This window comes from Papilio xuthus, unplaced genomic scaffold (genome assembly GCF_000836235.2).
Source record: "Papilio xuthus unplaced genomic scaffold, Pxut_1.1 DF826961.1, whole genome shotgun sequence".
Lineage (NCBI taxonomy): Eukaryota > Metazoa > Arthropoda > Insecta > Lepidoptera > Papilionidae > Papilio > Papilio xuthus.
The window spans coordinates 916,894-940,831 of NW_013531688.1; the positions used below are offsets into that span (position 1 = coordinate 916,894).

General features: G+C 35.2%; 1 protein-coding gene across 1 annotated transcript; it reads right to left on the reverse strand.

The window, feature by feature from the left end:
• Positions 1–1,624: 1,624 nt before the first annotated feature.
• Positions 1,625–16,944, reverse strand: Poxm (paired box pox-meso). The gene is made up of 5 exons (XM_013315138.1): positions 16,616–16,944; positions 3,993–4,149; positions 3,674–3,806; positions 3,040–3,285; positions 1,625–2,765 (listed from the first exon to the last, which is right to left on the reverse strand). The coding sequence occupies exons 1-5, from the start codon at positions 16,695–16,697 to the stop codon at positions 2,679–2,681; spliced, it is 705 nt and encodes a 234-aa protein (XP_013170592.1). The 5' UTR covers positions 16,698–16,944; the 3' UTR covers positions 1,625–2,678.
• Positions 16,945–23,938: the final 6,994 nt, after the last annotated feature.

Below are 23,938 nucleotides of genomic sequence, written 5' to 3' on the forward strand. Positions count from 1 at the left end.
TTCAATAGCACTCGCCGCATTTTAGACCGAGTAGAGGCATTTCGAAGTCGCGACCACAAAGCCACCGCACTCGCCACTCTTTCATTTTTAATTACGTCTGGAACTGAGCGACGGCGTCAAATGTCATTTTAACACTGCCCACCGAATTAGGGTTGGCAATTTCATAAAAATAAATCGGGAGATATTACTTTGACATTTTTAGAGGCAAAGCCAAGGCTTACAAACAGTAGACTTATAAAAAAGTTTTAAATGTTAAATTAAAAAATCGGATTAGTATTTTCACAATGATGTTTTACTATCATGTTTTCTTAGATTTTTTCTTCTAAATCTCTATTGCATATTCGTCTCAAACGTGCATGAAGTATGTATGTTCCAAGAAAGATGATAAAACATTCAAGCCGACACCGGATTAGATACGTGAGTTAACCGTTTTTATTTAGTCTATAAAATATGACTACTATTATTATAAAATTGTACTTGCGTATGGATTTTCTATATTATTTATGAAACTGATTTGCAGTTATGTTGGCAGCCCTGCACGCATCATGTTTTTTGCCGCCGCTCCCGCGCTTTTTCCGCGCGCAGTAACGGCCGCGCTCGTAAAATTTGTTATTAATACAGTAAAATTTCGGATTAGGTGGTATTAAATTCGAAACAAAGCAAGGATTTAATTGGTAATTCGTGTCCGGAGCTTGATATTTGTATGGGTCGCAATTTCCGTTTATTGTTTTCGGTTGTAAAGCTTTAGGACGCGGCGGTGTTGTTGCACGAATCAATTAACGATTGAAAACCCTTTTTGTAAAAAACCTCTTTGAATGTAGGCGCTTGTAACAATGACTGAATTAATACTTTCATCATCATCATCATCATCACCATCAGCTCCCTATACGTCCCCACCGAGGGGCTCGGAGCCTACCCTAAGTTAGGGGTGACTAGGCCATAGTCAACCACGCTGGCCAAGTGCGGGTTGGTTGACTTCACACATATCTTTGAATTTCTTCTCAGATATGTGCAGGTTGCATCACGATGTTTTCCTTTACCGTAAGAACGACGGATTAATGTACATATGTAAAATACGAAAATCGAAAAACACATTAACACAAACACATCAATTCTTTGCTGTGACTTTGTATTCTACTTTGATTACTACAACATGAAAAAATTTTCATTACCTAGATATAGGTAGGCAAATTTAGGTTACGTTTTTGTTCCTAACATAAAGTCTGACTTCAAGTTTTTGTTAATCCACTTGTATATGTATTAACGAATAATTATATAATAAGAGTAATGAATTAAAAAAAGATTTCTTTTTCCAATTAATTCTTTTAACTTATTCAAACTGACTTTACTTGATTTAATTTGTATTCGGTTTAATGTTTTTATAAGTAAATAAAACAGCCAGATAGAGAAAGAAACAATTTATTTCTTCAATTAAATATGTTCGACGTCTAATAATTCTTTTATTAATTTAAATTAAAATAATGAGTAATAAAAACCAAAATATTCTAAAAATTTTAAAATTAGAATTAACGTTGGTCTATGAAGATTTTATTAACAATTAGGTATGTTTTTTTTATTATGGCTTGTCGTTTTAACATCCAAGATTCCAAGAATTCTTATAATTAGGACGTGTAATTCACGAATTTCTAACATTTATTAAATAGACCAAAATCCTCGAGTATCAAAGAGTCAAAATGAAATTTTTGCATTGAATTTTTTAAAATTATTTCTTACATTATTATTAGTTTAACTATAAATAAACCTTTCTCCGAGGATTAGTGGTCATAGTAATAAGTACATTAATTTATCATGAGTACCCATAATTGCCATTTATTCTACAATATATTATTTAATTATTTACATCATTGCACCCAGCTAAAATATACAGCACTGTAATCTTAAAATGTTATTTTCAAAATTAACCTTAATTTAAAAAATTACCTTTACTTTCATTTATTTTTAGTCTGTGGCAAAGTCAATAAGTTCATATTTCATGTGTCACAGATTAACATGTCAAATAATTATAAATCAGACCACAGACAAAACAATTGTTTTTTTAATCATCAGAAAATAGTTTAAGGCCAGATGTAAAGACTTTATTAAGACGTAATGCTACGCTAAAATTTTAAAAACATTTTTTAATTAATCGAAATATTATATTAGCCTATTATTTTGTTTTCACGGCACTTAATATCAATAAAACTTAAAATTCACTAATATCTTACAAGTTTATTTACAATATTAATACTTTTCTCGCTATCAACACAAATTATTACCTACGTTTAATTGTTTTTCACGATGTAAGCAAATACTTTGTACTAAGTTCGAAAATTCACTCAAAGTTTCACGCTATTTCCATACTCTTCAACTGAAGTTCAAAGTTCCATAGTTGTAGGCGAAGTCAATCATGTGTTAGAGTTCATTTTATTCCTTGAGTTGCAAGTTCAAAGTTGCATACTACTAATAGCATATGGCTTACAGAGTATTCTCCCTTTGTCTCTTAAACTCTGACTCCTTTCTTCTGTAGTTACGGTCGTTTATCATCATAAGTGGGAACTGAATTAAATTCTTTGTTGTTTCTTCAGTCAAATCTAGTTCTTATGCACTTGATTTATAGTTGGTTTTTCTTCAATGACTTCAATTCCATACTAGTAGCAGCTCGTGGCTGCGCGTCCGTGTCAGAGCGCATGCGCGTGCGCGTGTGAGGGCGGCGGCTGGTGTGGATGGTGGGGTAGCGCATGCGGAGGCGCGGCGTGCTGCCGACCCTGTGGAGGAAATACAATACTTAGCAGTTTTATTATAAAACATCACTGTGGAAAACAGTCTTTATTTTGTTTTAATTTCCCTTTTTCCACTTTAAATACTAACCCATCCATAACTCTTAATCTTGGTGCCATAGTTATATGTTAAATGAGTAGGCATTAAGGATTGATCTTAGGGTTGCCTCATACCTTAATATCCTACACACCTTTATATGTCACCAGTAGGGTTGCCATAAAACATGCAAATGCTATTAATGTTAGGGTTGTCACAACTAACCTGCAAATAGACATAATAGTCGTAGGGCTGATGCAGCGGCCAGCAGCGCTGTGGGGGCACGGGGTATAACGGGGGTACAGGGTAGAGGGCGCCACCGCCTAGCTTGTTGCGCAGAATGCGGCTAATACTGGACACTGAGGGAACATTGTATTTGTCGCACACGCCGTCCGCCAGCAGCCGGTCGCGGATCTCCCACGCGAAGATACCCGGGTCCTTCGCTTTCAGTTGCTTGATATAGGATACCACCTGGTTAACAAGGAGAAACAATCATTAGAAGATTTTAGAGGAGTTATATTACTGAGAAAAATATATGAAAATCCAAAAGTAAAGTCACCGTGACTCCAAGTGACATTTACTGTGCTACAAATGTCGAAATATTTAGCAAACGTGATGATTGAGTATGAGCGAATTATGTACACGTTTTGGTAATTCTTACGTCACTTAAGTATTACAAACAAGAAAACATTAAAAAGTTAATCTACGTATGGTCATTTCAAACTGTTCGCTTCACTGAACCGATTTAAATCTACATCAAAAGTATAGCTGGAAAGAATTCGTAATAGAAAAATAGTTTTTGATGCAAAGTTTACCTAGAAATATTCCATCCAAACCGATTCTTTAAAAGTTTGTTTACCTTTGGTGTTGTAACTCTAGGTTTGGAGCCGCCAATGGCACCGGGCAGGATAGAGCCGGTCTCATGGTACCGCGCTAGGATCTTGGAAACGCAGCCGTGGGAGACGCGAAGTTGACGGCTGATATCACACGGCCTGATACAAGAATTAATAAGATATTTTCAGAGAAAAAAAAGAATCCGTTAATTCAAAAATAGAACAGATTTTAAAAATTATTTCGCCCACAGAGTCTTCTCTAAGCGATTAGCAAAGGCCATAATATTTTTTTTATTTTGTAGCGGTTAGTGTTGCCAGTGATAAATACATTATTTGAAGATGTACCTGATGCCTAATTGAGCCAGTTCAACAATCCTCAATCTAACAGCGTTGGGCAGCGGTCGTCCGTTGACAAATACACCGCCCAGTTGGTTGACTTCTCCGTACTGTTGCGTGCCTGGGCCGCCCATACCGGCGTTGCCCATTGCACCACCACTGGGATCTGAGTACAAAGATAATTTTCATTTTTAAATTGATTAATTCGACAACATACCCATGCCTGCTGTTACTGAATATAATCACCTACACTGGGATATAAGACAAAAAGATTATAAATAATTTTTAAGGACAGACATATTAATTAATTGCGTTCGAAATACGAATAGTACGAATCTCTCTTTTATTTCACCTTCCAATTATGAAATATTGATTTATAATTTAAAAATATTTTTTTGTCGTCTATGAATCAAAGCCTTTAATTATGTCGAATTAGTATAAAATAACATCTAAAAGTATGAATTCGTCATAGCTAGTGTCGGTCCTCTGACACCGGACACCCGACCTTTGAAGTCCACAAGACGCAGACAGAATGCTCTTTTTGTGTCCCCGCTGCTCGCTCTAACAGTGTAGGGTTGCTTTATCGTAAAATGTTGCCATATTATAAATTCTACGTACCATGTATTTGAGGATATAAAAAGTAAAAAAAACATTGTTACTGGCTGGTTATACAGTCAAAAAAGCTTTTTAATTTATCAAAAACTTACTAATTCTAGAAACAGATTTTAGTCGTTTTTGTATAATAAATATAGGTAAGAAAAGCACTATATTCCTTTCAATAAATATTTATATTGAAGACTTTTAAGCACATTTTACAGTAAAATTTCAGAATACCCGTTTATTGAAGTGTCATGCGATTATGTTGCAACGTTGCAACCGTCTAATAAATGCCACCAGTGGCAGTCTTTCAGTGACATGACAGCTGTCAAAATGCCAAGTAACGTTATACGATTGGTATCTGCTACAGTTTTGGTACTCATATTTAACACTTAAAAGATTATATACGCTATAAAAAGCGTTATGTAAAACCAATGACCGCGCTGGATTAAAAAAACTAATTACTAGTCTAAGTGTTCTTCCAGGCTATGTTGAACATTTTTGCCAAATTTCCACGAGATCCATACATCCAAATATTCGCATTTATAATATTAGTAAGGTAAATACATAATCTACTTTGTCGATGACTACAAAACCTTTACGTAATTCACGTTCAAGGAATAAAAAGGGTTAGTTGCTTTGGGATATTTGCTTCTTTGTACACACAGCACTAAAAGAAGAAAAAAAAATACATGGCCAGTGATATATTGCCGGTCACTCCTCACTACTTGTTCTCGAGGAGTGCAAATTAGTCCTTGCAAAATGCTCGGCTGACGGCCGCTTGTTTTATTGTCAGTAAGACAGATGAAGTCGAATGGTTTGAAATAGCACAATGATTCTTAAGTTACTAAGTTTAATATACCAATAATATCTAATAATTGCACAAGATCAAGACTAAGGCTTTATAATGGTCATATCGGGATTGCCATTGCCAAAAATTTACTTTTAAAACTTGTTGACAAATCAGATTTTTTTTATAGGTTATTACATATGGCCAGTACGTTTTTGTATGAAAGCCGCGTTTGTTTGCTAATGGCGCAATTCAAAATGACAATTGACATTTGCAATAATAAATTAAAATTAACTTTTTAAAACCCTGATTTACTAGGATCTGGCTGTTAAATTTTATTACCTAATGAAAAACATAATTTAATGAGATTACACTACACTATTCCGAGATTGCTGTCAATTTATGAAAAAAAATGACAAAACTTTGTCGACGCATAATTTAATTTTAAAATTCATTATCATTTTCAAGCACTTGTTTACTGGCCAAGATCTATTTCTGGTGTTTTCTTTTGTTCGAATTAAATTGACAAACAATGCAGTGGACATGAATTATAAAGTCTGCCGTCGTGTGAATAAAAAACCAAATTTCTATTTATTATGAACAATTCTCATATTTTTATAGAATGTTATTGCAGTCAGAACTCAGTAATGAAGTTCAAAAACTTTAATACATACCAACAAAATAATAAAAAATCTTAACCATTTATAATTGTTAAAAATCATCAGGGTGCGTCCAGCGACACAGATTTCTATCACATCCAGCGACTTCCTCTCGTCCGCACTAGGCATTAAAAATGAGACTAAAATATTCCTTTTAAAACTCTTCGCACTGCTTCTTGGAAAATTCAAACATAATATTTTCGGTTTCTCTTTTAGGTCTTGATATATAAAAACTAGTGACGCCGGCGTCTTTGCCCGCTAGAGGGCGTGGTTGCTACCTAGCCGCTTGAACACACATCTGTGGACATGGCTGTAGATTTATTATGTTTAATCTACTACGGTGGCTGACATCAGTGATGATCCGTGCCTAGAGTGATTTAAAAAAAATAATGTCATTGAAAGTCATCACAGATATTAAAACCGTTCCAGTTCATGCCTAAAAATTATTGTTTAAAATTTAATCGTTGCGACAAATTCATTGCATCAATAGGGTTATTCATTATAAATATTTAAAACTGCCGTTTGACTGCGGATTTAGAAAGTTTGGATTTTTTGACTTTTACGTTTTACATTGATTTTACGTACGGACCCTAGTTGTACATCTTGATTGGGAGTTTTTTTACCTTGTGATATTGATAAACCACTTTCATAATAGTCAAATATCAAAAGCATACTGAAATGTCAACAATCAAACTTAAAAGAACGAAATTAAATCAAAAAATAAAGTAAACGATTCAAATTAAGTGTCATATATTATGGTTGGCGTTTCAGAAAGATTTTAACGAACCATTGAACTCTTTGTTGTGGCTGAAATTCGTAGCTCTCAAACGGGAAAAGTAATATATTTGAAACGATATTAAACATGAGAGGACGCTTGAATTAATGAATGTGTTATATTCACCGAAAACACTAGTAACTGTCAACGGCAAAACGGCAAAGGGGGCTCGTAAATTAGGCGCGCAAAGAAAGATGTTTCCCGCCTTTAGTTTTAGCTTCTCTTTCACTTGTATTGCCTATTATGTATAGCTGTCTCTTTCTGAAACCAATTAGTAGTAAGTCAAAGGAGCCCGATTCAAAGAGAAGGCTATTAATGCGTTAGAGTTGGTTTAGTTATATCGATATCTTTAGTTATAACGATAGTTTTAGCGTAACGATATAAAATAAATACGAATCGTTTAGATCAGTATTGTGGTAGGTTTAGTACAGATAACTTGCCATGCCACAAGCGATTTTTAAAAACTTACCTTAAATTCCTTTCTGAATGAAATAAACTTTTTAAATTTGAAAACAAAAGTACAAGTGTAAAATTATGCGTCAGGAAAAAGTGTATAAAAACCTGCACAGATTATACATATTATCTATTTGTAACGTAGAATTTTTTTTTATCGCATTTTTTTTATTAACGGCTATACCAGACATTTACGATTGTCATTATCACCTCTTTTCTACAGACATAAGCATCATGGTCTCTGAAGCCGTGACTTTGCTTTATTCCTCTAAATTGATAATTACATTATCTTTTTTAATCAAAACAAAGCAGACATTTATATAACGCATTCTTAAATATTACAAGAATGTATTTAATGCTTTTTTACGGATAATCGATAGTCGTCGTTGGCACATCACTAGCGTAAACGGAGAGCGTCAATGTGTAGATCATCGACTTCTCTATCACCAGTTCGGATGCACGTCATAAATAATTTCACGCATTTTACACTTTATTAGTTATATCGCTGCAAATAGCTGGTAATTTACCATGTTTTTTACCACAAAATGTACGTGAAAACATTTCGTGTAATTATTTGTTATAATTGAAATTAATGATTACAAACTGTAAACTTTTTTCATTACTATTAGTGATGTTTTAATTTTTTTTTACAAGTTTTATCAAATTCGTATAATTTGATATTAACGGATACAGCAAATGTTATCTAACAAGATATACATTGATGTATGGATGTATGTTTAAAGGTATCTCCAGAACGGCTGAACGGATCTCGATGAAATTTGGCATACATATAGTACATTGTCTGGAAGGACACATATACTTACTAAGTTTTTTTTTAATTTCGCGCGGACGGAGTCGCGCCGGCTAGTACACAAATAAATGAGCTTTTGTTATATGGAAAGTATAGAACGTAAATGTGAATGTAATTGTATCATATCAGCAAATTCAAAGTAACTGGCAACTCCAACAGCGCACCTGTAACGGAAAGTTGATTAATTCGCGCGCAGGCCTCTGATTGGTCGCGCTTCAGTATCGTAAAAACGGCCATAAACAGTTGGATTTCATCGTTATACTGGCCAACGATAACGTAACGTTAACAAGGACGTTTTGCTTTGCATATATACGTGTCAATTCCATTATTTATGTAAATAAAATATTTCATTACAATCTGTTGACATGTGTGGCTGTTTAACTATTGTTCCTTTGCTTTTGATACGTTTTATACGCTAAGGAATAACATTATTAAAACCTTTTTTTTTAATTATAGAAAACAAATGTTAATACAATAAAGACCAAAGAGTATTGAGTTTATTGTTTTTGGTGGAAGTTGCAATTTTAAGATTAAGCTTAGTGTCTTAAGCATTCTTAGTTTAAGAAGTTAGTTGGAATGGTGTACCAAAGTATGCATCTTAAAATGAAACTAGAACATAATGTTTATATTCTAATGGTTCGAGATACTTAGTAGTTCTGTTGTTTTATTTATTTTTGTTATCATTGTGATTCCCTTTTCCGTGACACATCATTCAGTAATATTGTTCCTTTAGTATAATATTGCGAAGGATGAAACTGGTCGGTATAATATGAGTTCTCCATACCGAGGGCAGTGAAGGGCCCTCTAGCGACCACACACGGCGACAGGCCGCCGACAAACGCGGCCGCTAAACAAATACGCTGACTACCGCTCGTCAGTCCCCAGGTCATGTCCCTTACGAGATCTATCGATTATTTACAATTTCGCTACTTATAGCAACCTAGTTATGGTAACGGTAGATTTTTGATTGTCTATGGTTCGACAGATAGTTAAATTCATAATGTTCTCATTGTTTTTTCTCTATGTCACCAGAATAATTAACGATATCTTTGACCTATGAATGCGTTCATTTTAGACGAAGAAATAATAATATTTTATTTACGGAAGGAAAGGGAGAAACTTGGCTAAGTTGTAAAATCTTAATTTATTATAATATCAAATATTTTAAACGTAATAATATTATGATAAGAGTTAAGTGTTGCCAAGGCCGGTGTTCATAATGAGGCAGTCACGCGGTAAAAGCATGGAGAATTTACTAGTCATAATGTTTATTAAATAACAAATCTGTATCGAATATATTGAAATGAGAAATATCTAAAATTCTATTATTTTAAAGCGTTTAATTTTTTTATGCCTTAAAAGTATTGGGTAATTTAGTGATAAGAATAGGCCAGTGGAATTGCTCCTTATGATTAATTATTTCCTAGAATTCGATACTAAGAATTAAAGAAGACGAAAAGCATCTTTGCAATAATAAGTTAAGTTACTTTTCCTATTAAGAACACAAGTAAAGGCGATAAATCAAGGAAACAAATGAAGTTTCAGAAGAAAAATTGTCAGTACAACTGCAGTCAAGATATGTCACCTACATCAGCTGCCCTTATTAACCCCTATAAACAGTGTCAAACTATTCGCCCGCCATAACTCATGTCTACTTAATTATCGACATCCACGTGCGTACACCACTAAAATGCCAATCATAGAGAAGGGCGCGCGACCACTTCGATCATCGTTCGTAAGGCAATTTGTTACTCTGTGGCAGTTTTATGGAGTGAAGCGATTTTGATTTGTACCAACACTATTTTTGGATATCCGCACGAGCTAAGTGAGTTCAGCTGGACGGAGAGTTTGTCAAATGTTTGCAGCTAACAATGGAATTTGTGCGATTTTGGTGTACTCCAGCACTTAATACCCTGACATGACTTAGAATCGTTCTTATTTATGTTAGCACCATTAAAACTTACGATAAATGATTAATCCTTATAGTCTTAGAGCTTTGGCCTGTTCTATATTTAAAAAAAAAACATGGCTACAAGAGAACACGGGCCCGTACTCGAAAGCGTACCATAAGCGATGGATGTTAAAGCAACAGGCAATGTTTGCGCACGCATTAGCCGACTGCGATTGTCAACAGCGTAATGGCGGCAAACACCCGCCTCCCCCGAACCTCGCTCACCGCCCAGCGGCGCCGAATGGAGGCTACCGTCTTGACAGATATAAACGCACTTTTTTGCCACCAAAAATTATTATAGAAATCTCTTATCATTAATTGAAAAAAGCATGAACGAACAAAGGAATTTATTAGTAAGCTTTTTTAACTCCAAAAACGATATTAACTAGGACGTCAATATTAACATAACTAAACAATTGTAAGAAAAATTCCAATGCCTTATTTAAACTCGGAAAGTAACGTTCATTAGATTCCTAAATGAAAATTAGTTAAAAACTTGGCTGTAAGGAATATTTTACGTGATCAGTTGAAAAAAAAAACAAAATGTCATTTGTTTTGTTTTTTTTTTCTCGTGTGAGCGCCGCTGACACGGCACGTCACTTTCGGGCGACGTGTTTGGTTTGCTTTTCAAAAGGCCGTGCTCGACAAACGCTACCGAAACCGAATTTATCGACAAATACGAGCTCAACGGTCGTTCGCCGCACTGTTTGGTTTGAGCGAAAACCGTGAAGACGATCATTATCCCTTGGTCCGCCACCTTTATAAATATTTTTAAAGACGTTCTGTCAATTGCCATAGCTTTTTTGGCTTGAAATAATTTTTCTTTTTTTTATTTCTGAAATTTTATTCTTAAGTACCAGTTACTTCTATGTTAGCAAGATATTCCAACTCATTATCATTGAAAGACGCAAATGTTTTTATCTAATTTAGCTGTCTCTTTACATCTGTTTACTAATATTTTCTTCCGCCATTTAGTGTGTACAAAAGCTACTTGGTTAATCCGAGACACTGCAGTCTGTCGGTAGCCAAATATTGCAAAAACTATAACCTCGAGGATTTAAACAAACACGCAAATGCCATGTTTCTCAAACAAGCCAAACAAATTTCAATCTCGCCGACCCTTCGGAAAGCATAAAACCTTTATTTAATACCAATTACTACCAATAAGGTTCAATTTCCTTTAGCAAGATGGATTATAAAATCCAGAGCTGTTATTTAAACAGAGGCTTCACAAATAACTCTAATTGAAAGGAAATAGTAACATAATTCGTTGTTTGAACATATACTTAGTCCTCTGACATTAGTGTCAGGTTACACTGTGGTAAGTACAAATCGGACATACAAAAAAACCTTAATAAAAAAAATTATGTTTGTTGGATGAAAATTGTCTTTAAAATTTATTTTAATTTAATGAGCTATCGATATAGTCTGTGCTCTTTGAACTATATGATCTAATTTGTATTAAAAACAAACCGTCCAAAAAAACTTTAACAATCGCATAGACGTTTGACCCAATTACTTTTGTCCATTGAAAAAAAAAACAGACCAATGGCGCCAACGAGACCGGAAAGTGATATTCCTAATTAAATTCATAAATCGATGCCGAAATGATTGTTTATTAAACTCGGTAATGTAACGGATATTGATATATATTTGTTAACCTTCATGATTCAACGTAAAGTACGTTGTAAGATACCGCTCACCCGATGCAACTACAACATAGAAAACAGACGTAGAGTGGAAGCAATTCCTTGTTTCGTCAGATGAGTTATTGTACCAAAAGAAATTATTGTTAAGAATTCTCTTTCTCTTCACACTCTTTTTTTAATAAAGAAATAATGGAAAGGGGAACCGGACTTTGCGGGAGAGGGGATGCAAAGAAAAGGGGATTATATAATTTGCTGAGTGTACGTTTTGTGTAACTTTTGCTTGTGCTTTGACTCGAGTGACGCCGGGGTTTGTTAGTCTATATTTATAAAAATTTGTACATTCGCATCGAATAGGCTCCGAAATTACTGAACCGATTAGAAAAATTCTTTCACTCTTCGGAGACTACACTATCCCTAGGTGAGCATAGGCTATATTTTTTATTGTGACTAAGTTGCGGGCATCGGCTACCTTACTAATTTTATAAATGCGAAAGTTTAGATGGATAGATAGTTGTATGTTTGTTAGAAGGTATTTCCACAACGGATCAACAGATCTCGATTAAATTTGGTACTAATGTAGAGCATAGTCTGGAAAAACACGTAGGTATTTACCATGGTTTGGCGGTTGTGTTCCGAACGGAGATGACCGTCGGGGGGTTATAGTCGTTGCAAGCTCGACATAACCACCTTTGTTCCCACAAGAATGGTATGCGAAAGGTATTGTAAAAGGTATTTACCAAGGTATTTAATTAAGCGTGGACAAAGTCGCGGGCAACGGCTATATATAATAAATAAGCTGCGATCATTAACTCGTGCCGGTGGCTCGTGCGGTGACGTTCGTGTTCGGATAACCTCTCTGATAAACCGCCAATTATCGACTCGCCTCTCGCCTACCCGATACTCTTTATTAGATGTCGCAATTATACCTCAATACATTTAGCGATTTAGCAATGCAAAGAGGTTTTCGCTTAACTTTTCTTTTTATAAAATAGTACATTTTTTGTTAATTTACTAATATTTCTTGTACTTGTACTCTAGGCTTTTGCTAGGATATGGTTTACGACAATAGTCAAATGGCGGGATTCAAACCCTCAACCACGTGATCGAAAATCCGAACCTTAACCATAATTATTCCTTACATTTGGTATATAGTAGTATGGGTAGTCAAAGTAAGGGTCAGAAACTCACCTACAGTTCCACTCATATTAAGCTACGTCGGTTATAAGACGACATTTAGCGACCACTATTTTTAAGCCTTTACCCTATATGTAATCACTAACTGTGACGCGCGACTGCGACTGCGCAGAATTAAAAAAAATTTAATTAATAGTCTATTATATTTGTTCTTCAAAACTATGTTCTACATCTATGCCTTTAAGCGAGATCCGTTGAGATATTCTGAAGATTATCGATATAATTAAATACATCCCTATTAAACAATAATCAATATTTATAAATACCTGTTACAATATAGTTAACGTAATACCGCGTTAAACGTGAGTCGTGGTTATCGAAAGCTCAAAGGGCGTCAAGGGTTATCGATAACCGATAGCAGAACAACGCGCGTCACTATTATAATCATTAAAAAAATAAACAAAGTGAAAATTAACTAAACAAATACAATCATATGTGGTGGCTAATATTTTGTAGAAAACTGTGGCAAAAGAGCAAGCGGCCAATTAATTTTGCGACAATAGCGAAGCACCCATAGACATCTCTAACAAGTTGGATACTTTAAATGAACAGAGGAGATTGTACCCAGAAATGAATATTTCTCTGTCCCATCGCTGAGTCCCAAAAGTGTACGTATTTGTGTTATATATATGAAAATCAAACATTAGAATTTGTAGGCAATTTCTGTTGGCTAAAATATTGTGTGCCTTTAAGGGCAAACTGTCGTTTGCTTTGTTCAAAATTGGCCTTAATAATTAAAAAAAACTATTACGTTTTATCAATAATTGTCTGTTTTTGGAAGAACGCTTAGGGTTATCATAACTTACATTAAATAATAGACAAAGGGAATAATAAATAAATCAATTGATAAACCAAATAATTAAACGCATGACTTAGACATGAATGGACAGTGCGACGCCGCTCTTTAACCTTTCAAAGGTTATCGATTTTATCGACGTTTATCTCTCAAATGGAATATAAGTGTCACCTCCCTAATATCGAAAATTACGTCTCTTCTAGTATCGATAAAAGTAAGCTTCTATTTCTCCTTAATTCGATTTAGGTTAGTGCAAGTCTAAGTATTTCTTCTCCTTTACAGAAAACATAAATGAGAAGATAAATTTATTATCTTCATATAGAAGATAAATTCATTTTCTTTCGTAGATGTAGTGAAAAAGCATAAATAAATCTACATAGACCCCGGTCTGTCAGTTCCTTTATAATAGCAATGATGTATAAATCAAATCAAATCTTCGCTGTCTTGCGAATTCCGATTACCGTATGCCCGTTTATCCGCTTGTAACATAAAAATAAAAAATTTGAAAACATGAGCTTTCGTCGACATTTGTTAACTATGCTCGCTTTAGCAAAATTCTTTGCCCACGTCGCAATTTCGTATTTCGAACGTAATAATCGTCATATAGCCTCTTCTGCTAGGCTGTAACAATAAAATCAAATCTTAGATAGACAATTTATCACTGCCTATCGCCCGCGACTCCGTAGAGTAGGCGTGAAATTAAAAACAACTTGATAGTAGTCTATATTTTCTTCCAGGTTATGTTCTACGTCTATGCCTATCTGGAGATACCTTCTAGCATCCTTCCATCTATCCAAACATTCCCATTTGTAATATAAGTAAAATAAGATTTAAAATTTAAGAGTTAAAGGTCCCGTTTAGTTAGTCACGTCTAATTCTAATTCGGCGATTCATTCTTAGGTAGCATATGATTGATGTAGCGAGGACGATGTCTGTTGATGTTTTCCGTCGACCTACCTGGCAACTGCAAACTCATTAATCAAGGTATTATCAGCAACTTCTACATTAATTTATTACATGTAATTAATTGGCTTAATGCTCGTTGATTTTGGATTGAGTTAAAAATTTATTTACGCCAAGAAATGATGAAAGGTCCGAGGTGAATGGAGTGAATGATCTGTTTAGTTTCTTGTTAATAGTATAAAGAGTATATAAATACTAATGTTGAAAATATCTCTCTCTCGCTCTCTCTCTCTCTCTCTCTCTCTGCCTAACTCGCATCCCATACAGTGGTGCGGTCAGCTTTACCAATAAGTCTCTTTAACTTCGCTCTGTCCTCGACATTGTCGTCTGAGACTTGGCTCAGTTCTTTTACCCCTATATCTTTCCATCTAGTTTTGTTTTCATCATCCAGAGGGGATCTGGGACCAATGTGGAAAATCATTTAGAAAAAATCAAATCAATACCTTTGATAGGTTTTACTCTGTAAACTTAAGTTTTTTTTCGTTTTTAAAAGAAATTTGAGACAACTTCTCCTATGGCTGGGTAAACCTATTGTTTGGGCAGAATTAAATAAGTAATCGATTACGTCAGTAGCAATGTCCGTGAAAAGTGTGGTATTACTACTGACAAATACTTCGTCGTTTTCCATAACAGCACGACTGTAAGCCAATTTCGCTTTTCATTTGTTGAAGTCTGCTTGCCTAAATTAGTTACGTGAATTGCCTAAACACTTAAGTACTTAAGTAACCTTTATTTTAAGTGATTCTGAAGTTAAAGTTCCACTTTTTAATTATCTCCTATTCTTTACAAACGCAAGTTTCTGAATTGAATATTTATACAAAGACTAGTAGTTGCCCGTAACTTCATCGGCCCGGAATTATTATAATAAATCTAGTAATAACTAAAATCTATGTCAACCGGGGATAGTGTAGCATCACAACAGTGAAAGTATTTTAGAATTCAGTAGTTTCGGAGTCTTTTACAAGAGTAGTAGAGGATCATTATTGGTTGAAATACATTGTTCTTACTTAACAGTTTCATTTTCTTAAATTGTGTGTCTTTTAATTTTCTGTTCGAATATGTTAAACGCATTAAGTATTAAGTAATAATTTGTTAGTTTCTGATTTTTAACTTTATGAATAGTGTACAGCGACCATCTACTATCTATTCCCCCTTTTTCATCTTGGGAAGAGGGGGTGGCTGAAAACCAGCTCAACGCTGGAATCTGACCTGTGTTGGCAAAGCTGAGCCACCCCCTTTTGCCAGCACTATCTCTGTATAACAGTATGTTGTATAATTTTGTTCAGTTTTTTTATGGCAATAAAGTTTTATTATTATTACTTTTATTATTCAACGCAAACAAACAAAAAATGCCGTCGGATTTTTTTTTGCGGAGTCACTGACGTATGACTTGAAAATATAATACAGTCAACAAATTATTTTATTGAATTTATCTAATAAATAATTCTATTAGGGCAGTTTGAACAAAATCGATAAGTTTAATTAAGAAATTGTTTCAGTGCTTACAAAATAGTAAATAGGTATGAGTTCGAATAAAGAGACGAAGATTTTTTGTTTTAAGTCTTTTCACCATGAATAAGAGGTTACTTGTTAATGTAATTTTGCTGCATTTTCAAGTGAATTTTCTCGGGATTAAAAGGGACTACATAGAGTAAAATAAAAGGAATAAAGCCTTCATGTTACGATCCTATTTAACATACTTTAAGAGTAGTGAACTAGCGAGCGTCAAAATGATTTAGTTCATCTCGACATGTTACATGTAAAATTGTTTTGTACCTTTTTTCCGGAGTGTTCAGAAGTTTTATTACTTTTACAGGGGTTGTAGAAATAACGGTGGGTTTCTTAGACCAAAATTTCCGTTTAAAACGTGTTGTCTCCGTTTTATCAAAGATAATGACAAGGATGTTTATACAGAGATTTTGGTTTCTAAAACCAAAGGTAAAACAACAAGCTTATGTAATGCCTGTCATAAAGTTCAATTTGAGCCTACGTACCGGCTTCCATAGTGTAACCAGCGGCGGCGGCGGCGGCGTGTAGCGCGCCATATTCCTTCCCATCCATAGCGCCTAGCATCATGCCACTCACAATCACAACACCATGCCTTGACGACGTGTCTAGAATATCCCGCTGGCAGCGTCAGACGTGACACCAGGGTTACCCCGCCACTTCAGCGTCAGCGCGTTACCTCCAGACGTCAGTCGCGTGTCGCGCGAGCGTGACATGTGGACGACCGACGTGCTCCGATGCGCGGGCGCAGCGTGTTCCGCCTCCATCCGCCATTGGTGCGCGTCGGCCAATCGCCGCGCTTCATTTCAAACGGGTACGCTTTTTATCACGCTTTCTATTTGAAGCGTGCTGATGAATCTTTGTGATTTGGTAAGGCAATTTCAACTTTGTGACGTATTGAATAGAGTTGAAAATAGTTCGGTGTATGTGTTTTTGGTGTGTCTGTTTTCCCGTTCGGTCGGTTGCGCTCGGGCAGCGGCGGGACGAGCGCGGACGGCGATGTGTCGCACGCAACATGGTGCGTGGTGGGCTGATGCGGTGCGCCGCGGCGGGGACCTATAATCATTATATACTTGCCTTGTTACATTGGTGTACGCTAGTGTGGGTGAGCCTTTAGAAATTTATGTATTTCGCATACTGAAATGAAAATGTTAACTTGGTTAGGTTTGAGAGATTTTCAGGTCCACAATGTCCTTACGAGTTTTAGAATTTGGGATTTTTAACAATATCCTTTCTCTTAATACCTCTTTTATATACATAATAAATATACATTTGGCAGTAATTTATATGACGCGTGATTTTTTTAAGGTCCAACTCTTAACTTAATATCTACGTACTACAACGTACTAGATACTTCGAAAATATTTACTTAAAAATATACTAGGGCTTAACCCGAGAAGGTTTAAGATTAAGTGGCATAAACAAATTCATTCTTTTATCCTATGATTCAATCTAAAACCGTATAATTTTCCTTATAGATAAACTTCATATGTCCCTAAAACTCGAAAGCTCAAATTATTTTGGCAAATTTTTTTTTTACATAACTAGTTCAATTATACCGTTTTAGGAATAATATCATCATGAGCTATACGTCCCCACTGAGGGGATCGGAGCCTATCCTAAGTTAGAGGTGACTAGGATATAGTCAACCACGCTGGCCTAAAGCGGGTTGACTTCACACATAATATCTTTGAATTGTTTAGCAGGTTTAATCACGATTATGTCAGCAACTCCGTCAGCGTGAAATTAAAAAAAAGTTAATTAGTAGCCTATGTGGTCTTCCAGACTATGTTCTACATCTACGTCCCTCGATCCCCCATCGAAATCCCTTTACCCGGTCCACAGACAACTGCTAACAAGGATCCATCCATCTAAACATTTGCATTTATAATATTACTAAGATATAACTAAGTATTTAGTCTACAATATAAATATCTAAATCTTACTAAAATTATAAAAGCATACGTTTAGATGGATGGACCTCCGGAACGGCTCAAAGGATCACGCTAAAATTTTATATAGATGTAGAACATAGTCTGGAAAAACACAGGGCTACTAATTTTTTAATTCCGCACGGATGGAGTCCCAGACGACAACTAGTATATATAAAATACATCGCTTTATTTTTATTTGCGGAAACGTGTATCTTTGTCGCGTCTCGGTTCATTTGTTTCGACAAAATGTAACGTTGCAAGCAACAAAGCGCCCGCGCAACTTTTTGCTGACAAGGCACATATTTGTGGTAATTAACAGATATACGCCTTAAGCGGTTTCTTTTGGATTTTTTTCTATATTAATGTGAAAGTTTTTTTGAACAGACGGAAATAATAAAATGTTACAGAGAAACTCTGAGACGCTGTAGATTACATACGAGTAGAGTAACCTGTCTTTAATGTAACTTGGTGTATATTATTACTATATTAGTTATTTATGCTATATTTATATGCACATATTACTAATATTATAAAGTTTAAATGGAGGGATGGATGGATGCATTGGCCCGGCTCGCCCGGTGAAATACCACGACCACACAGAAGACAGGCGTGAAGTGGAAGCAATTCCGCGTTTCTTCTGATGAGTTTGCGTCCCGGAGTCCTAATTTAATCCTCTTTCATTCATTAATGTAAACGGGATTCTCGTATGATTTGGGCTTGGTATAAATGTGTCGGTCTAACGATAGGTTCAAGGCTCTACTACCAAAGCCTTATCAACATCCAAAACCTTTGAGTTTTAACCAATCATCATCATCATCATCAGCTCACTATACGTCCCCACCGAGGGGCTCGGAGCCTACCCTAAGTTAAGGGTGATTAGGCCATAGTCAACCACGCTGGCCAAGTGCCGGTTGGTTGACTTAACTTGTTGGGTTTTAACCAATAACGGGCAAAAAATATAAGTAGTTGATATAAAATTGCAAAAATGAACTTTGCCTTTGCTTGCTCTTTCTTCTATGTTTCCTAGGTTTATAGTAAGGGGTTTTTATTTGTTAATAAGTTTTCATGCCAATAACATGTTAATATAACCTAAAATTTACCACCAGTTAAAAACAATACGCATTGGAACGTAAATAAAATATTAATAACAAGCTTGTTTGTTAAGAATCGTATCGCAGCGCATACGCGCCGCGCTCCGGGTTCGATTCTTTTATAATAACCTATAAAACCCATTGTTCTATAGCAGAGCGCGTGGTTTATACCCAATTGTCCTGCACTTGGATATTAATATTCATACAAAAAACGTCATAAAACCCACAACAATACAATCGAAATTGTACTTAATTCAGTCGACTTATGGTTTATTTTCGTACGAATTAAACTTTGAGATATGTTGATATATCGTGGTTTCTAGATTGTTCGCCCCACACAGTATTGTTTCGTATCAGATTATCTTTATAAACGCGCTTTATAGCTCTCGTTTATGCGCCATTTTTTATGAAAACTCAAATATTTGCTTGCCATTGTGTAGGCCTTTATCGGTCGCAAATCAATTGCACATAATCTAATGACTACTAACTTTGAAATTAAAAAAATAATAATATGGAAAGTTACCTCACCTTTAAAGATATATGTAACGACTAGCTATCGCCCGTGATTCCGTCCGTACGGAATTAAACTTAACTATTACACTATGTGTTCTTCCAGACTATGTTCTCCATCTGTGTTAAATTTCAGCGGGATCCATGCAGCCGTTCTGGAGATACTTTCTAACATACATTCATCCATCCTAACATTAGCATTTATAATATTAGTAAGATTTAAATCTTGGCCATCCATGACACATTTCCTTTATTTTTTTGTGTGTTAATAAATAATTTAGTTCATAAAAATGTAAACATTTTAAGTATGTAATAACACCGCGGACGTTACAGTAAATAAACTCGTCCCAACCCTGTGTACAACATTGTCAGATCAAAAGAACCTCACCCCAAACCCGCCCCTAAGAGTTCGCTAACTCGAGACAAGCACGGCAATAAAAACCTCCCGTACCGACGTCATTAATACTTTCACACGAGGGCAGATCTAAAGCAGAGTAGAAGACAAGGTAGAGTTTGTCGTTAATCACACACTTTCCTTCTTAATTTAGTAAGTAAAAATTCTTTTTTATTCCAAAGAATAATTTTCAAAATGTGGTCCATTTTCATAATGAAAAACTGACAAACCGTTTTTTAAGATATTATTTAGGATTAAAGACATTTTAGTATTTTGATGTTGTTAATCTGTTTTACATTTTTCGAATTTCTAAAGCCCAGCTGCTCATTTCCTACCGCTTCAATAAGACTCCGTAGATTATGTAATATTTGATTAACGATGTCTTTAGTAACTTGTATCATAAAATGTGTCAAAATGTGTCGGAATAATATGACAAGCATGTGATACCAAATTATTGTCAGTCCGTTTTAGTCAGCGATATCTCTAACCGAATGTTACATCTAGCTGGACTACTTGCCCTTCCTAAGTGTACTGTCCTCGTGTGAAAGTCTAACTCTCAACATCTGATATTTAGGAGCCTCGTCCGCCCTCACTATAAATACTCTCCACCAGACACGAGATCTTTCTGATCTCTGCGGCGGGCGACGCGCGCCATCGCCGACGATAATCGTACCGCCTACCACACTTGTATCCCACATCAATATAAAACAAAAATCAACTTAATCAGCATACAAATAGAGCTTAAAGTACTTTAACAAATGTAGTTTACATCTCCTATACTTCAGTAATACAACCGAAGCTTTCTTCAAAGTCATTGAAACTTCGTCTTTACTACTATAAGGTAGAGTTCAAATTATAATGATTACGATTACGCTTTTACCTTTTGGGTCTATTATTGCGAATTTAAAATTGAGTTCTATTTCATATGTGTGAAGTTTGAATTTCGAATGAAAGGAAAGAAAGGGTGAATGATACAGATGTGTAAAGTTGATGGTATCTTGTAGTTTTAATTAGAATATTTAATTAAGAAATAGCAGTTATCCGAAACGATAATTAGATTTCGTCTTCCCGATCACTTTGTACTGCTTTTAATTACACTCCGTATTAAATTATATTTTTCCATGAAATTAAATATGAATTATTAAATCATTTTACACCAAGTTAGTTGTTTTTGAGCGACGGTGGCTCAGTGGTCAAGCACTTGACTTGCAATCTGCAGGTCCTGGGTTCGAATCCCGCCATGTACCAATGTGTTTTTCGGTTTCCGATTTACATATGTACATTTATCCGACGTTCTTACGGTGAAGGAAAACATCGTGATGCAACCTGCACATATCTGAAAAGAAATTCAAAGATATGTGTGAAGTCAACCAACCCGCACTTGGCCAGCGTGGCTGACTATGGCCTGATCACCCTTAACTTAGGGTAGGCTCTGAGCCCCTCGGTGGGGACGTATAGTGAGCTGAGGATGAGTTTGATTTTAATTAAACAAATAGAAAAAGACAAATCAATGAATTACTTATACCAAATAACAGCATTAAGTAGATAAAGATTTTAAAACTATATATAATTATATACGTAAGTATTTTATGTAATCTATAAAAAATATATATATCATTTTTGTTATGTTATTTTCATACAAAAAATGATAAAACAGAAAACGTGCAACTAATATGATCCGTCACATCCTCCTACAAATAAGCGCCCTCACAGACAGGCCGACAAACGGCAGTGACAGCCCCCGGTGTCAGTATCAAAGGGACCGCCCCGAGCTTCCACCACGATAGTGATGTGAACTGTACTAAGTTATGATATCGATAATGTCGACAAGAAAGTAATTTCAAGATCGATGGATCGTGGATATAATCGAGACATTGGGAGTCATAATCAGACGGAATATGTTAAAGTTTTCTTCATTTAATTCGAAATAACCCTCTGGTGTTTTAGTTAACTTAAACCATTTTTTTTTATAAGAGAAGGGGGCAAACGAGCGGCGGCAACACCGAGATGATCAACGACACCCATGGACATCTGCAACACCAGAGGAACTGCAGATGCATTGCTACTTTGTCACTGTTTTTTTTTAAAGCGTGATTTATTATTTGTAATGTCAAATCTGTCCAAGGGAATTTCAGTAACTTCTCAAAGACCCGCAACGCATCTGCGGATCACCTCAACTCAGTGTTCCCACTGCTCGTTTGCCTCTTATTGTATATAAAAATATTCTATAATCCATAGAATGAATCTGGAAATTTTAATGTTAATCGTTTTGTGCTAAAGCAGTGGTTCCCAAACTTATTTTGTCTACTGCCCACTTTGAGAATCAATGTTTTTTTAGCGCCCCAATATTTTCACATATTTAAAAACCACTATACCTTCAAATTAAATTCGTTATCGCCCACTTTGGGAAAGACTGCGCTAAAGCGATAATTTTTGTCGATACCTGAATTCATTAGAGAACAACACTATTGGTTTGACATACGTCAAGCTATAAGCACACATGGTACTTATTAGCTGACGAGGCGCCGTCTCACATTGTTGTCAGAAATGAAACACTCGCGAAACCCGATCCCACTGACACATAATGTCAGTTTCATTGGTAACTCATTTTCTTATTGGAAAAGTTACTTTGAAACCACAACTTAGATTTTTTTAATATGTTAGCGTAAAACTGTTCTTAATTTAAAACTTTGTCAAACAACAGCCATCCAAACATTCGCATCTATATATAATGTAATATATAATGTAATATATAAAAGAAAGTCGTATTAGTTACAATATTTATAACTCAAGAACGGCTTTACCGATATGGCTGAAAATTGGTAGCTTAGATCCAGGAGACGGACATAGGATACTATTTATTCATTTTTTTTAGAATTTATGCCTTGAAAAGCTAATTTTTATTTAACTTACTAATATTATAAATGCGAATGTTTAGATGGATGTGATGTGGATGGGTGGATGGATGGGTGTATGAAGATATCTCAATAACGACTGAACGGATCTCCATTAAATTTGGCATACGTATAGAACATAGAACACATAGGCTACACTAATTAAGTTTTTTTATATAATATATCCACGCGAACGGGGTCGCGGGCGACAGCTAGTTTGTAATATTATTAAGAATTACAGTAATACGAAGTAAGATATATAAAATTCTCGTGTCACAATTTTAAATACATACTCCTACGACACGGTCTGACCGATTTTCATGAAATTTTATACGCATATTCAATAGGTCTGAGTATCTACTATCTATTTTTTAATCCCTCGCGGACGGAGTAGCGGGCGACAGCTAGTATGTTTATAATATATGATTTACGTTATATTGCTTTTTAAATTAATAAAATATACAAAATATAATTTATAACTCTACTTGTTCCTTTGGTTCATTTGTTCTGTATACATCGTAAATCAGTCGGGTTGTGACGCGCGCTTGGCAAACCGATGACACCCATCTAATCTGAGTAACCAGGCCTTTAGTATTAAATTTATTTAAAACAGCATCTCTAAATATCCTAATGGACGTTTTGGCAGTACTATATAATGCCATCGTTTGATACTTGGAGCGATTCAACTGAATGGTACTTGCTTAGTATTGATTAAGACGAAATGAAAATAATTAATCTGAAAATTAAAGTGTACGTTAGTCAATTGTTTGAATTACTGTAGAAATATCTGTCTTATTGAATACTAGATGTCGCCTGTGACTCCGTCTGCGCGAAATTTAAATAAATTTAATTAGTAGTGTGTGTTCTTTCAGACTACGTTCTATGTATGCCAAGTTTCAGCAAGATTCATGCAGCCGTTCTGGAGATACCTTCAAACAAACTTATATCCATACATCCAAACATTCGCATTTATATAATTAGTAAATGA